A 16,380-nucleotide genomic window follows, 5' to 3' on the forward strand; every position below is an offset into this window, starting at 1 on the left:
AGCTGACATTTTAGATTTGAGTGTGTATCAATCTTTGAGGTGATATGTAACTTGGCCAGACACCTTCTCAGAGGATTTCTTCCCACTTGATTTATTCAATTGTGTGCTGGAATAAATATTTAAAGCGCTCAAGCACTGAAAATTCCATAAACAAATCTAATTTGTGGCTCAGATATCATCCCTTTACTGCTGAGAGTCTTACTGTAAATACAGGGATATTATGGGGATTTGTGATTTATCCTTATATACCAAATTCAACTTTCTGAAAACAGAATATTGCATTTCAAAAGTTGTTAAAATGTTGTTTTAGCAGTTGCATGTCCAGATAGGTCTGTAACGTTACATTTCATGAACTGATAAACATGGCTACGACCACATTTAGCTTCGTATCTTTTGTTTTACATCTATACTAGGATTCCTTCCACTGAGAAAATAAGGAAACTGGCCCCAGCATCACTTACCAATTTCACTTTCAAAAACAGGGAAGTGCAAATCTCCTAAAGAAACATGGAGCTACAGAAAACTGTCTCGATAATCAAAACTGGTAACAAGGCTGAGGGACTGAACAAATACTGTACAAGAGCAAAATACTGCTTTGCTATTGACAAAGGCACTTCAACAAACATTCACCAATTTAATAGCAGTATAAATGGATAACTGGAGTCATACAGTGACGAGATTGGCTTGTCTATTAGCCAAGCATAGTCACTATCAAGTGATAATCAGTGTTAGTGAGAGTCCCATCCTCCTGCTTCTCACAGCAGCAACAGTGTGTACCTGTGGTGATTCAGAACCATTTATCAGCAGCAGAGCCATTCTTCACACAGCAGGCCTGCCACTAGGCTTGGGCGGTATACCGTATATACCATATAAGGGGGTATTTGGAAAAAGCCACGGGATGGTTTTTCAATACTGTCAAAACGATTTATTTGATGTTTTTCAATAAATATTTGTAGCTACTTTTTAATACGTGCATTCAACTTGTGCAATACATTAGGAGATAAAGCGGATTGCGTTTTTCATTTCACCTGTCACATTATGAATCTTACAGTAGTTCCCCAGAACAGTTGAGTCATCATGTATTTGTAAATAGCACGGAAGAAAGCAGGAGCTGGTGTATTTGATTTAACTTGCTAGTTGGCTAAGTAAGTGGTTGAATTAATAAGGAGACGGGGCATCATATAGTTTCTTTAATTTTTTTTTCACCTTTATTTAATTAGGCAAGTCAGTCAAGAACAAATTCTTATTTACAAAGACAGCCTACCCCTGGTCAAACCCGAACAAATCGAACCAGGAACTGTAGTGACGCCTCTTGTACTGAGATGCAGTGCCTTAGAACGCTGCACCACTCGGCCGTGTTTGAGAAGTCAAAGCTCTTTGGAAGGGTTATTTGTACAGCTGCACACAGATCCACACAGAGACACAGCGTGTATACATGCTGCTCCATAGTCAGTACTGTTCTTCCTTCAGACAAGCATGAGTCAGAACTGTATTATTTTGCACAATGTCTCTTTTACATTTGCTTGTAAATGTAAAAAATTATATTAGGTAGCTATTACCTATACTTGTATAACTTTATGAGCTGGCTTTACCATCTTTGCAATTTGTTTATTTTTGTTTGAACTCATTAGCATGTTTATCTAGCAGCCTTGAAATTATTGAAATATTGAAATTCGCTATTTGTGCTAATTATGTTAGCATTCTGGTAATAGACGCCCAATGGGCTTTTGTTTTTAGCACACCCTGGTGTATGAAGACAGTAATAACAAATACCGTGATGAGAGAAGGACAGTATGACGATATGAAAAACTTTACCTGCCACCGTACTGATCCTCTCCTATCCCAGCCAAGGCCCCTCAGCTGAGCCCCAGACCAGGCCAGACCCAGCAGAACCCAGCCAGTGCCAGATGTCAGCCTAATAGTGTACGGTGCCCCAGACAGATATTACAGAACCACTGCTTCTCCGTAGGGTTCCAGAGAACTGAGAGGAGTCTCTGGCATTCGTAGACAGATTCATCTATTGCTCTGTGACAAGGAAGACGGCCCCACTGTGTACAAAGCCAGAGCTAGAGACAGAGTTAAAAGCCAGCACTATCTCAGACTGACTGACAGAATATCAAATGGCATGCAGATTGGTAGAGCAAAGTCTAGACTCTTCACAGAAATTGTGGAAAGTTCTAGAAATATGTGAATACAGTGGTTGCTATTTGGATGTCAGATAAAAATGGCATGAGGCACAAAGATAGAGGGAGATTTACAGAGGCCATTAAAATGTCAGAGGGGCCGTTGCAGTTAAAGCTGTCGGAGGAGAGGTTGTGTGATTGAAAGCAGCAGTGAGTGGCACATACTGGATCTATGGCACAGGCTCTTTCATCACTCAGGAGCCAGATGGCATAGTAAGCATTAATGCCATTCCTGTGAGGTGAGTGTCATGGCTGAGAGGACACTTGTCTGAGTGTGAGCTTGTGCAGGGTTCTACATTTTAAAAAAGAAATCACTGGTAGTGCTGAAGCTCCAAAATTAAAAAAAAGTTAGGAGCACCAGGAAATACGATTTTTACAGCCTATATGAATTCTGTGCCCTAAAAACTAATGTGTTAATGCATTATTTTATTATAAAAGCTAACGTTGATATGAATACCTTTCATTGAAATGACATTTGTGGAACATTAGGTTTCTACATTGCCTAAAAGCACCATTTTCCAATTGAGATGCATTACATAAAGTGTACACTGTCTCTTTAAAAATGTCAGGTTTGTGATGAGACATGCAAGAGATTGGTCATTCATTTGTGATCATTAATCTTCTGAAGAAGCTATCCCTTTTCCTTTCTTTCTGTGTCCCCAAATGTTTGGATACACTGCTAAAGTTACCAGGTTGTTGGCTAGCTTGCCAATGAGGTAACATGACTGAACAAAGTGTAAACAAATGGTTAACGACGTCGACGCGTGAGTAGTTTTAGAAAGGCCCACGACATTGCTTTATGAATGTAAAATGCAGTCCCAGCAGATAAAAATGTGCTGGTAATATGGGTCAGATCTTTTGACCTGGTTGGACGAGAAGTAAGCCATTTTCACTGTAGTAATGGTTCAACCATAATGCTAACGGATCTGTACTCACTTGTTTCTCTAGGGCACTCTGAAACAACAGTACAGCGCAACCTTCTCATTACACAGGGCTTCCAAAATAAAAACTCCTGGTCGCACAGTAAAATATGTTCTCCCACTTTAGAGCCCCGAGTGTGTGTGATGTGTTTTTTGGGGGGAGGGGCAGCATCCTGGAGTCACCTTTTCACTGCTGACGTTGAGACTGGTGTTTTGCAGTTACTATTTAATAAAGCTGTCAGTTGAAGACTTGTGAGGCATCTGTTTCTCAAACTAGAAACTCTAATGTACTTGTTCTCTTGCGCAGTTGTGCACCGGGGCCTCCCACTCTTTCTATTCTGGTTAGAGAGTTTGTGCTGTTCTGTGAAGAAAGTAGTACACAGCGTTGTACGAGATCTTCAGTTTCTTGGCAATTTCTCGCATGGAATAGCCTTCATTTCTCAGAACAAGAATAGACTGATGAGTTTCAGAAGAAAGTTCTTTGTTTCTGGTCATTTTGAGCCTGTAATTGAACTCACAAATGCTGATGCTCCAGATACTCAACTAGTCTAAAGATGCCCAGTTTTATTGCTTCTTTAAATCAGAACGACAGTTTTTAGCTGTGCTAACATAATTGAAAAAGGGTTTTCTAATCATCAATTAGCCCTTTAAAATGATCAACTTGGATTAGCCAACACAACGTGCCATTGGAACACAGGAGTGATGGTTGCTGATAATGGGCCTCTGTACGCCTATGTAGATATTCCATAAAAAATCTGCCGTTTCCAGCTACAATAGTTATTTACAACATTAACAATGTCTACACTGTATTTCTGATCAATTTAAAAATTAAAAATAAATAAAGGCTTTTCTTTAAAAAACAAGGACATTTCTAAGTGACCTCAAACTTTGAACAGATACCCACACACGTTCTGTCACCCCCCCAACAAAATATAAATAAAACATGAGAGAGACTCACCCTTGAGATAGTGAGGGGCAGACAGAAGTCCTTTCCTCCCTGCAGTCTGAAGCCCCAGGGGGCAGGGCCAACCAGGGAGACACTGTAGTTGCTGCTCATGATTCTCCTACAGAAACAAAAAAAAAGCAGGCAAAACATGAATAAAATCGGGACCTTTATGGGTTATACAGAAGACACAGCACTCCAAAAGTTTTCCCATCTGCAATATGTGACCGGTTACAGGATCTGAGGCGTTTGACGCTGGTTCCTGCTTCACAGTAGGGCCGTTTAAATATATTTTTTAAAAGGTATATTATTATATTTTTTTTCAATGCCTTCTTGAACATGTGAACTTTCATGTGCCTTATTAAATTAAACATGTATGGGATCTGTAAATATGAATACACATTTTTATTATGATTTTAGCCAATGGAGAAAGCACTGAGCTATACAGGGAGAAAGACAGGATTCTTCCTGGCTAGTCATGATTGGCTGAGATAATGGATTTGGTTGGACATGATGAGAGATGAGTCCTGTTTGGTATGTCATGTCACAGGCTTCTATCAATAACAGAATGAGATTTTCCCTAGTCAGTAGATACAGTAGATTATCTTTGCTACCCAGGATACTTGGAAAGATACAATATAGCTATGGACAACTTAAAAAGTGTTGCTGCAACTCTCAAAAATATTGCTCCCCTGTATTTAGCTGCATTTAAGTAGAGACTGCTTTCTGGAGGACAATGCCATTCTTACTCACATGGATGGGTTGGGGCTATAGCTTGAGAGGGTGTGAACGATGCTGAATGGGCATAAACAAAGAAGGGCTCGCTCCCTAGTCTAGGAAATGTGAAAATCTCAAAATCTTTCATAGGGTATTTTATCCTATTTGTCTTTTGAGTGGGATAACGAGTGTATCAACTTTTAAAGCAGCATAACTATGAGTATGTACTTTTATAACATGTAAAAATAAGCAAATCACTTATATTTGACACAAACCTCAATAGAGAAATCTGGACACATCTTTTAACATTGAATGAAAAACATAAAATGTCAGCAAACCCTCGAGTCTCAGCTGTTCTCAGTGGGTCGCCGAAAAGGACTACTATTTGACAAGACTGCCAAGCTCCAAATACCTGCAGTGTCCCCTAATGCTTGACTCCGCTGTTTCCATGGAAGCCAGATGGGCTACCAGTTAGGGCTTATTTTATTACAGTATTGTTATTAGTCAGTTAAATTTTTATTTAACGATAACACATGGTGATATAAATCTGATCTACACAGGGGTTGACATTTTAGCCCTCTTCTTTCGAACCATCTGCAGAGACAGTGGATATGAACGTTTGGACATGGTTCTTGAGTCTTTTGATGCAGCAGCTTATCCGGAATCAATACTGCTATTCAGAGAAGTGAAGCATATTTTCCTCTGTGAGAGACAGACACATTCACGTTTTATTTATGTTAGAGAAAAGATGGATCAGCACTTTTTATAACAGGGGTGTCAAACAAAATTTGCCCCGGGGGCTGCATTCGGTCTTCAATGAGGTCCGGAGGGCAGCACAGAATTAATTTTATATTTCCTTGCCGTCAGTTTGCAAAAAAATTATTATGGAGCTGGACACCGTCAAGACTATATGAATGTAGGTCCATTATAATTTCTACACAATTTATTTTATTTATTTTTGGTCCTTTTCTTTTGGTGGGATAGACCAACTTCAATATTGCAGACTGGAACTTCCATCAATATAATTGTCTCCATTTCCAATTGCCCATATTTTTTGTGTACGCACACACACCTTTTTAAAATATATGTCCTTTATTATTTTCCACTAACCCTACCACCCCTCCCATAATTGAAGTAAACTAATGAACACTTAGGCTTCTACTTCCAGCTTATACACACTATATACATGTTTAACGTACATAATCCATTTTACAATAGTTACAGTGCCTTTGTAAAGTATTCAGACCCCTTGACATTTTCCACATTTTGTTATGTTACAGCCTTATTCTAGAATAAATTACATTTTAAAAAATCCTCAGCAATCTACACACAATGACAAAGCGAAAACAGGTTTAGACATTTTTGCTAATTCATTAAACCTAAAAAAATCTTATTTACATAAGTATTCATACCCTTTGCTATGAGACTTGAAATTGAGTTCAGGTCCATCCTGTTTCCATTGATCATCCTTGAGATGTTTCTACAACTTGATTGGAGTCCACCTGTGGTAAATTCAATTGATTGGACATGATTTGGAAAGGCACACACCTGTCTAGATAAGGTCCCACAGTTGACAGTACACGTCAGAGCAAAAAAACAAACCATTAGGTTGAGGGAATTGTCCTTTGTGCTCCGAGACAGGATTATGTCGAGGCACAGATCTGGGGAAGGGTACCAAAAAATGTCTGCAGCATTGAAGGTCCCGAAGAACACAGTGGCCTCCATCATTCTTAAATGGGGGGAGAAGGGCCTTGGTCAGAGAGGTAACCAAGAACCCAATGGTCACTCTGACAGAGCTCTGGAGTTCCTCTGTGGAGATGGGAGAACCATCTCAGCAGCACTCCATCAATCAGGCCTTTATGGTAGAGTGGCCAGACGGAAGCCACTCCGCAGTAAAAGGCACGACAGCCTGCTTGAAGTTTGCCAAAAGGCACCTAAAAGACTCAGACCATGAAAAACAAGATTCTCTGGTCTGATGAAACCTACATTGAACTCTTTAGCCTGAATGCCAAGTGTCACGTCTGGAGGAAACCTAGCACCATCCGTACGGTGAAGCATGGTGGTGGCAGCATCATGCTGTGGGGATGTTCTTCAGCAGCATAGACAGGGAGACTAGTCAGGATCGAAGCAAAGATGAACAAAGCAAAGTATAGAGAGATCCTTGATGAAAACCTGCTCCAGAGCGCTCAGGACCTCAGATTGGGGTGAAGGTTCCCCTTCCAACAAAACAATGACCCTAAGCACACAGCCAAGATGACGCAGGAGTGGCTACGGGACTCTCTGAATGTCCTTGTGTGGCCCAGCCAGAGCCCGAACTTGAACCTGATCAAACATCTCTGGAGACCTGAAAATAGATGTGCAGCAACGCTCCCCATCCAAACTGACAGAGCTTGAGAGGATCTGCAGAGAAGAATGGGAGAAACTCCCCAAATACAGGTGTGCCAAGCTTGTAGCGTCATACCCAAGAAGATTCGAGGCTGTAATCGCTGCCAAAGGGTGCTTCAACAAAGTACTCAGTAAACGGTCTGAATACTTACCGAAATGTGATATTTAGGTTTTTTTATTTTTAATAAATGTGCAACAATTTCTAAAAAACAGTTTTTGCTTTATCATTAAGGGGTAGTGCGTGTAGATTGGGGGGGGGGGGGGTTCTGAACCTATATACATTTTACAGACTGTATATTTTACATGAGTTATGTTATTTGTCCCACCCTTCAGGTCCATTCAACCCCTCCCATCTATCTCTTAACACCATCCATATATGAGATGAGATTTCTACTTGCCATATATATTGTGCTGTGATGTTTCACAAGTTCTGAACCTTTCTATTCTCATAGTTCCTACAGTTTGTAAATTTAAAGAAATATTTTTGTTAAAAGTATTATATTATTGGTTGATAGAAAGAGACTGACTATGACTTAAAACTATTTTGCCATCTATATGGGGAAAGGGGGATACCTAGTCAGTTGTAGAACTGAATGCATTCAACTGAAAAGTGTCTTCCACATTTAACCCAACCCCTCTGAATCGGAGTTGCAGAGGGCTGCCTTAATCAACATCCAAGTCTTTGGCGCCCAGGGAACAGTGGGTTATAAACTGCCTTGCTCAGGGGCAGATTTACCTTGTCAGCCCGGGGATTCGACTTGCAACCTTTCGGTTACTGGCCCAACACTCCTACCTGCCGCCCCATATGGCATTTGGAGCGGCATGTAGCCTAGTGGTTAGAGCGTTGGACTAGTAACCGAAAGGTTGCAAGATCGAATCCCCGAGCTGACAAGGTAAAAATCTGTCGTTCTGCCCCTGAACAAGGCAGTTAACCCACTGTTCCTAGGCCGTCATTGAAAATAAGAATTTGTTCTTAACTGACTTGCCTAGTTAAATAAAGGTAAAGAAGTCCCCCCCCCCCCACAATTATTATTATTTATTTTTTTATGTTATTTTTACTCAAACCGCCCATGGGCCTGATTGGACCCCCTCAAGGGCCAGATCCAACCCACGGGCCATATGTTGGACACCCCTGATTTATACTGTAACATCAAAAACATATCCTATACCCACACATACAGTATGTCTGAATGCAGAAAAATGTGACATAGAAATGTCCATGATATATACTGAACAAAAATATAAACGCAAGATGTAAAGTGTTGGTCCCATGTTTCATGAGCTGAAATAAAAGATCCCAGACATTTTCCATACACACAAAAAGCTTATTTCTCTCAAATGTTGTGTTTACATGCCTGTTAGAGAGCAGTTCTCCTTTGCCAAGATAATCCATCCACCTGACAGGTGTGGCATATCAAGAAGCTGATTAAACAGAATGATCATTACACAGGTGCACTTTGTGCTGGGGACAATAAAATGTGAAGTTGTGTCACACAACATCACAGATGTCTCAAGTTTTGAAGGAGTGTGCAATTGACCTGCTGACTGCAGGACTGTCCATCAGAGCTGTTGCCAAAGAATTGAATGTTCATTTCTCTACCATAAATTCTCTAAAGCGACGTTGGAGGCAGCTTGTCAGTACGGCCAACCAGCCTCACAATCGCAGACCACGTGTGACCACGCCAGCCCAGGACTTCCACATCCGGCTTCTTTACTGCAGGGACGTCACCCGGACAACTGATGAAAATTAGGAGTATTTCTGTCTGTAATAAAGCCTTTTTGTGGGGAACAACTCATTCTGATTGGCTGGAACTGGCTCCCAAGTAGGTGGGCCTATGCCCTCCCAGGCCCACCCAAGGCTGTGCCCCTGCCCAGTCATGTGCAATCCATAGATTAGGGCCTAATGAATTTATTTCAATTAACTGATTTCCTTACATGAACTGAACTGTACTGTAATTCACATGTTGCATTTATAATTTTGTTCAGTATAATAACAAAAACAGACCCAGAAGAAACACAACATAACCTTCAAAGCAATGATAAAATAAATCAGCTCTCGTTTAATGTATTTCACAAAAGTGTCTTCCCTACTGAGGTCACAAAGAACAATCAATCCACAACTGAAATATCATTAGCGGGTGAAAATGGACAGTCCCACAACAGTGCTGTGCCTATTTATGCTTTGTGAGTGTGTGCCACTGTGTACATCAGCTTACACAGAGTGTAGAGTGCAGTCAAGTATTTTAAGAGTGAGTTGAGTTGGGAAGGCTACGTAGATCCAGCATAACCCAAACAAACATTCCTCCCCAGCAATAGATTACAGACTAGCTGTTTACTGAGGAACCCCAAAACTAGCCATGATCAACTCTAGCTTATATCGAATGAATTCCCACTGTTGTTGGTCATTCTACAAATGTCATCTCAAAACCTGGCTGAATAACTAACTTCTCGCTCGCTTGTAGAGCCCAAACAAAAGGATAATATCGGCGAACTGATATTTCAACTCTATATTGGTATAAATCGACCAATAACCAATAAATAGTCTGGAAAAAAAGGTTCTGAACACTTACTGATGAGCCATTATTGTCACAATGTATGAAAACATTTGAAGCATATTTATTAGACATCAGCTCTTTTGGATGGCAATTTACAAGAATTCAGTGTGGGAAAATGACACTTTGTAATTTGCCCACTGTAAAACAGTATATCGGCAGGTACAAAAAATGGTATCGATACGTTTTGCCTCCCCCCCAAAAATCAGAATCAGACCCAAGAAAACATCTTGGTCGGGCTCTACCCTCTTGTCTTCCATAGACTGTTAGTGTGGAACAGGCCCAGGTGGACTGGATTATAGCACAGCACTCAATGTTCCAGACAGTAGAACTGAGAGAGCTAATTATTACTTCTCTGATCCAGCTCTCTCCAGGAGCAGGCCACTGGCAGGAGAGGAGAGGTACGTAGGTCATAGGGCACGATACCAGCTGGGACTGTGAGGTAGGCCAAAAATCTATACCCACGTAAAAGCAAAAGAGAGGATCCAGCTGTGTTTGTTGTGAACTGAGAAAGTTTCCCTTCACTGAACACACTACTGAGTTGTTAATTAACACTGTCCTATTTTGACATGGGCCAGGGCAGGGGGTGGAGGGGAAGACTTTTGGCTCTTGATAAGATATCACCTAAAACATTTTCCACTATGTTAAGTAGAGGTCGACCGATTAATCGGAATGGCCAATTTCATAACAAATCGGAAATCGGTATTTTTGGATGCCGATTTGTTTTTTTAGACCTTTATTTAACTAGGCAAGTCAGTTAAGAACAAATTCTTATTTTCAATAACGGCCTAGGAACGGTGGGTTAACTGCCTTGTTCAGGGGCAGAACGACAGATTTTTACCTTGTCAGCTCGGGGATTAAATCTTGCAACCTTACGGTTAACTAGTCCAACGCTCTAACCACCTGCTTTACATTGCACTCAGGTAGGAGCGAGGAGAGGGACGGAAGCTATACTGTTACACTGGCAATACTAAAGTGCCTATAAGAACATCCAATAGTCAAAATGTATATGAAATACAAATGGTATAGAGAGAAATAGTCCTATAATTCCTTTAATAACTACAACCTAAAACATCTTACCTGGGAATATTGAAGACTCATGTTAAAAGGAACCACCAGCTTTCATATGTTCTCATGTTCTGAGCAAGGAACTTAAACGTTAGCTTTTTTACATGGCACATATTGCACTTTTACTTTCTTCTCCAACACTTTGTTTTTGCATTATTTAAACCAAATTGAACATGTTTCATTATTTATTTGAGGCCAAATAGATTTTATTGATGTATTATATTAAGTTAAAATAAGTGTTCATTCAGTATAGTTGTAATTGTCATTATTACAATTTTCTTTTTTTTTTAATATAAAAAAAACAACAAAATGAATTTGGCCGATTTATCGGTATCGGCTTTTTTGGTCCTCCAATAATCGGTATCGGCGTTGAAAAATCATTATCGGTCAACCTCTAATGTTAAGGCCCAATCTACTTTTAAAAAAATCCTGCTTATCTTTCCGCACAATAATAATGACTTTTACGTCACATCTCAGATTTCTCTGTGGCAAATCTTACCATCTCCTATATCAAAACTGTCCTTTGTGAAAGTGATAAGGACAGAGATATGGAGTCATGCCAGCAGCATCACACCTTACTGACACAACAGGCTTCTTCTACACAACCAGGAAGTGACATATTCTGTAATTCTTTAATTTACCAGGTAAATTGACTGAGAACACCTCATTTACAGCAATGACCTGGGGAATAGTTACAGGGAAGAGGGGGAAGAATGAGCCAATTGTAAGCTGGGACGAGAGGGCCAGACTACCCATAAACATACAAACTGAGTAAGAGATATGAAAGAAAAAGAGAAACAATCTAGAGGAAGATATTGCTTAATTCATGCCCGTCATTATAAAAATCGACAGCGCCAGGTCTCTTTAACATGTTTCAACTGGCCTATTACGTGTTCTTACTAGAAAACATTTTAAAAAAGTGTTTCATACACTCTTAGAAAAAAAGGGTTCCAAAACAGTTTTCCATTTTGAGTTCCATGTAGAACCCTTTCCACAGAGGGTTCTACGTGGAACCCAAAATAGTTCTACCTGGAACCAAAAAGGGTTATTCAAAGGGTTCTCTTATGGGGAAAGCCAAAGAACCCTTTTAGGTTCTAGAAAGCACCTTTTTTTCTAAGTGTACCCACGGGGCGGCAGGTAGCCTAGTGGTTAGGGCGTTGGGCCAGTAACTGAAAGGTTGCTAGATCGAATCCCCGAGCTGACAAGGTAAATATGCCATTCTGCCCCTGAACAAGGCAGTTAACCACTGTTCCTAGGCCGTCATTGAAAATAAGAATTTGTTCTTAACTGACTTGCCTAGTTAAATAAAGGTCAAATTTATTTTTATTTTGTTTTAAACTAGCTCATCTCTGAATTTTAAGCTAAACTGAGTTGATTAAGGTATTGTACTGTACCAGCGATATCTATCAACTAGTGAATCCCCAGTGTAAAACCGTGTAAATGCTGTCATGTCTTCAGACTGATCGGGCTGGTGCTTGGGCCGGTGCCACTGTGCCTGTTGAGGAGAGAGCAGCAGACAGGCAGAGCCAGAGACACACCCTAGAAGGGACGTGTTGGAACTCAACCCAACTTCCCAGTGACTGAGCCTTTCACTGGAGCCCCGAGGGCTTGACTGATTGGTGCTGCCACATTTGTCAACCACCTGGCAAGAATGTACTATACTGTAGGACTTTGAGGGAGGGGGGGGGGTACAGGACAGGACTAACAGTGTGTCCTACTGACTCATAGACTCACCCCCATGTTGCTTTACCTGAACAGACAATACCAATAGTCACAGACACACATTATGGCATGCATGGTGCAGTTGAGCCTTTCATGCTCAGTAAAATTTCATTGGTTTTGACACTGCCTATTTTTACATTCCCTTTCCATTGAAAATAAGCAGAAGTATAATTATTGAACAACTAAATCATTGTGAGTTGAGACGTGACACAGGAGTGAGTGAGCTAGCAGAAGTCCAGACTCAAGAGTTTTCATGTCCAGGAAGGAATAAATACGAGGTTCTGAAGGAGATCGCCAAAACTCTGACTGGCGAAGAGAGAGCTCAGGCATCTCTCTACCCACACACACCTCTGTAAGGGAAAAAGTGCTGCCAAATGGTTGGACTAAGGGCTTTGTGAGTATGTGTCCATGCATGCCCATGTGTACATCCAGTGCACTTTAAACCATGTTGCAGGTTACTGTGTACACATGACCTCTGCTCGTCACACAAGTTTGACGTTGACACAAAAACACAATGAGACTGATTGGAGCGAGATTGAGTGTATAGACCATAACACTGTTGCAAGAGCAGTTAGTCAATTAGCCCCATTATGCAGGTGAGATTACCCACTATTGTAGATCAAGTCAGTGTGACGTCGGATTTGTTTTGCTTCCAGACTAAGTATTGTCTTCCATGGTTCCTTTTGGAACGTGCACAGATGTTAGCTTTTTTAGCACAGTTGCCTGGGACATCAGTAAACACCATAGAAGATAACAGGTTGAGGATGATGTGGACCACAATGATTCACCACGTTTCACAACAGCTTCTAAAACAGACACTGCCAATAAATTGTATCTGTATCCGACAGGGACACTCATTTCAGTTGAAAAGGGAGAGAACAAATGTTCTTCTGGGGAGTAGTTCATGAGTAATACTGTCTTGTCATCCAAAACATGATATTTCAGTGCTGTAAGTCATGCCATCAGTCACACCTCCACACTGTGGCCTGGGTAGTAAATGGTGAACCCTGAGGGCCAGAGCACCACCTGCTCCAGCATGTCACCTGACCTCTACCTTACACCCCTCCCCTACCCTCTCCTACCTCAGTCAGACTTCTTGCCCACTGGTTATGTGGCTGACTGATCACACCTGGAGCAGGTGTGGCAGACTCTTTAACACAGGTGGTGGTGAGTCACTGGCAGCCAGGAGGGGAGAGCAGAGGGTAGAGGTGGAGGGACAGAAGGAGAGGGAGGTGTGAGTCACACAACTGGAGAACAACAGGACACATGACCCTCCAACACACACGTACTGATGTACTCATAGGCACCATTCTCCCTTCTCCAGTGTGACCCAGGGCTGAGGTGAGCTAACTATGTCCAGGGCTCGGGGGAAATTACAAGCCCAACAGCACCAATCTAGAGTTCACCAAGAGGACAATCTGGCACTAAGCATCTGGTAATCAACATGTTTTCTGAGTACATCCAATCGGGTGGGTACTAATTATGCCACTTACTAAGGAAGCAAAAACAGAAACAATGGGGACTGACCTTTAACTCAGACTTCCTTCCTAACCTCTCCAAATCAATAGTGGGTCAAGGATCAAATCTTTCACACTGCATATCTGAGTATAGGTCAAGGTCTGCAGTTCAGTTTGCACAGCTGATGCATGGATTATTTTCTAAGTACACCACACTGAACTGTTAACAGAACTTCAAAAGTTCCTGTGCTAATTTCTACGGTTTCAGGACATGAGGTTTTCCTCGGGTGATGAAAAACATGCCACTATCCACTCAGAAATGCCAGTCTGCACTTAGCGAACAGAAGTAGATCATTAGTTTGTCCAAAACAAATGTTAGCTGTACAAGACACAGACTCCCTCTAAACTAACTCCCCAGCAGCTTACCCTCTGTCCAGCATAAGGCTGTTTATAAACACTCATGACAAAAACACATAGTCCATCGTTACAAATGTGTCTGTACACCTGTCACCTTATGTAAAAAATAAATAAAAAACTACTTCAAAAGTTTCCTGACCTTCACTGATTAGACATTTAAAAATAGCTCCTGTAATTATAGTTCATGTCAACAGAGCAGTCACGCAAACTGGACTAGAGACCCATGACGTTTTTTTTAACTGAGCCTTGGTAGTACCCAAAGCATACTATGCTCAGTGTAATATTGAACAAAGTTTACTTCATGTCAATACATGCCTGTCTTACACACCTATTCTGGTATAATGCAGTGGAAATAAATACCTTTCAGAATTTTTCACACAGATCTCAACATGTTCCCTTTCCTTGCCAAGTATTAGGCAACATTGCTGTACTTGGCTACTGCACATGAAAAACATAATAGTACACCAAATATTAGGCTACAGTAAATCCACATTCAAATCTCTTCCTCTCTCTCTGTAGGACAGTTAGTGTATTTATGCCACCAGTGTCTCAATAACTATAACATGTAATATCAACCTTTAAAAAAATTGTCTACACATTACTTCAAACAAAACTTTTTATGAATATATATTAAAAACGTGGCTACAGTATCCTCCACCACTATTGTTTTGTGGGTGGGTGTGACTACGCACACTAGCTCGTATCTCCTTTAAACAAAAATAAAAGTAGCCTAACAATTGCCTATCCATTTACTTCGAATAGTTTTCCCATTCAATGTATGTGTCTGTCCCCCTCTGTATCTGTTGTGCTCACCTTTTCGTGGATGAGGCAAAGCCGGTTTGGTCGAGGTGTTGAGGTGTGAAAGCGTGTGACCGTTCTGCCGCTACCACGAGTTTCAGACTGAACTGAAGTGAACGGAACTATGACTTCCGCATCGCCCTATCTCATCTGACTGGCCCATACCACGGTAGGCGGGCAATCCCGGTTACTTCAGTCAGCGCGACAATGTTCCACAATGTACAAATCATATTGATACATTTTACTTGCAAGATGGTTACATTTGTACCCACTTGTTAAGAACATTTGTACAATTTTAAAGGAAGAAAAACGTATAGACGATTCAATGACTGCCTGCCTATGCCTAGCCTATAGATATGTTTCACAAATCATCTATAGGCCTACTAACAATCATACTACATAAAGGGTAATGCAAAAGGTCTATGATCTAAAAGGTCATCGACCAAAGGTCCTTGGTCAAAGGTCATTGAATCAGAATATCATACCGAATTGAATAGTAAAGTGTATTGTTATCGACTAAACATAAAATATCCAGTTGTATTCATTTCAATGTGGTTTCATTTTAACTATGTCTGGATGTGTCTTGATGAACAGAATGAACAGGCTTTTTCTCAGATGGATGGGAGTCAAAGGGAAAGGGAGTGCTGATGTTTGTTGTTTGTTAAGGAAGGAAATGAAAAGAAAGGGAACAGGGAAGTGAAAGGATCGGGGAAGAGGGGGTCAAGACACAATGAAGTCACAGGTGGTTGGCTACAAAAAGAGAGAAGAAGAGAGGAGGGGAATAATTGGTTGAATTGCAAACTACAATGTCCCTGTCAGTGATGGCTTAATCTAATAAAGGCGGTTATTTGGGTGGTCTGGACAGAAGGGAAGTGGGTGGTCAAGTTGACTGCTGGTGTACTGTGATGGTACTATCATTATTCAAAATAAATTCTTGTCAACTTGACCAATTATCCAAGAGTTGTCCAGATCTTTTTTATGTAACTTTCATGTTAAGTTTGATTGTTAATTGGTGCTCATTAGTTTGAGTGGTCATAATGATGATACTGTGGTGAAGCTGTGAGACAGCTTGTAAGGGAGGACGTCACTAAATCATGAACTAATTGCTTGCACCTGTGCCTGCCTCTGCCCGGGACTGAGCAACTGATATAAAGCAGAGCTGAGAGCTGTGCCTTGATAGATGTTGGTCTTGTAGCTTGCACTCCCCTTATGCCTCGA

The 16,380-nt window shown here is 41.0% G+C and overlaps 1 protein-coding gene across 7 annotated transcripts in view; it reads right to left on the reverse strand.

Annotated features, from left to right (window-relative positions):
• The window catches only part of pdlim5b (PDZ and LIM domain 5b), a 76,839-nt gene extending 61,554 nt beyond the window's left edge, over positions 1–15,285 (reverse strand). For 5 of the 7 annotated variants that reach the window (XM_029709003.1, XM_029709002.1, XM_029709001.1 and 2 more), the window contains exons 1-2: positions 15,178–15,285; positions 4,062–4,167 (exon numbers count right to left, since the gene is read on the reverse strand). In XM_029709003.1, coding sequence (XP_029564863.1) covers positions 4,062–4,160 — 99 coding nt within the window. In that variant the 5' untranslated portion in view covers positions 4,161–4,167; positions 15,178–15,285. Of the gene's footprint in view, positions 1–4,061; positions 4,168–13,572; positions 13,666–14,724; positions 14,803–15,177 lie in introns of all 7 variants that reach the window. The other 2 variants (XM_029708998.1, XM_029708999.1) reach the window with 2 other exon arrangements.
• Between the last annotated feature and the right edge of the window lie 1,095 nt (positions 15,286–16,380).

The sequence above is a fragment of the Salmo trutta genome, chromosome 23, assembly GCF_901001165.1.
Source record: "Salmo trutta chromosome 23, fSalTru1.1, whole genome shotgun sequence".
Classification (NCBI taxonomy): domain Eukaryota; kingdom Metazoa; phylum Chordata; class Actinopteri; order Salmoniformes; family Salmonidae; genus Salmo; species Salmo trutta.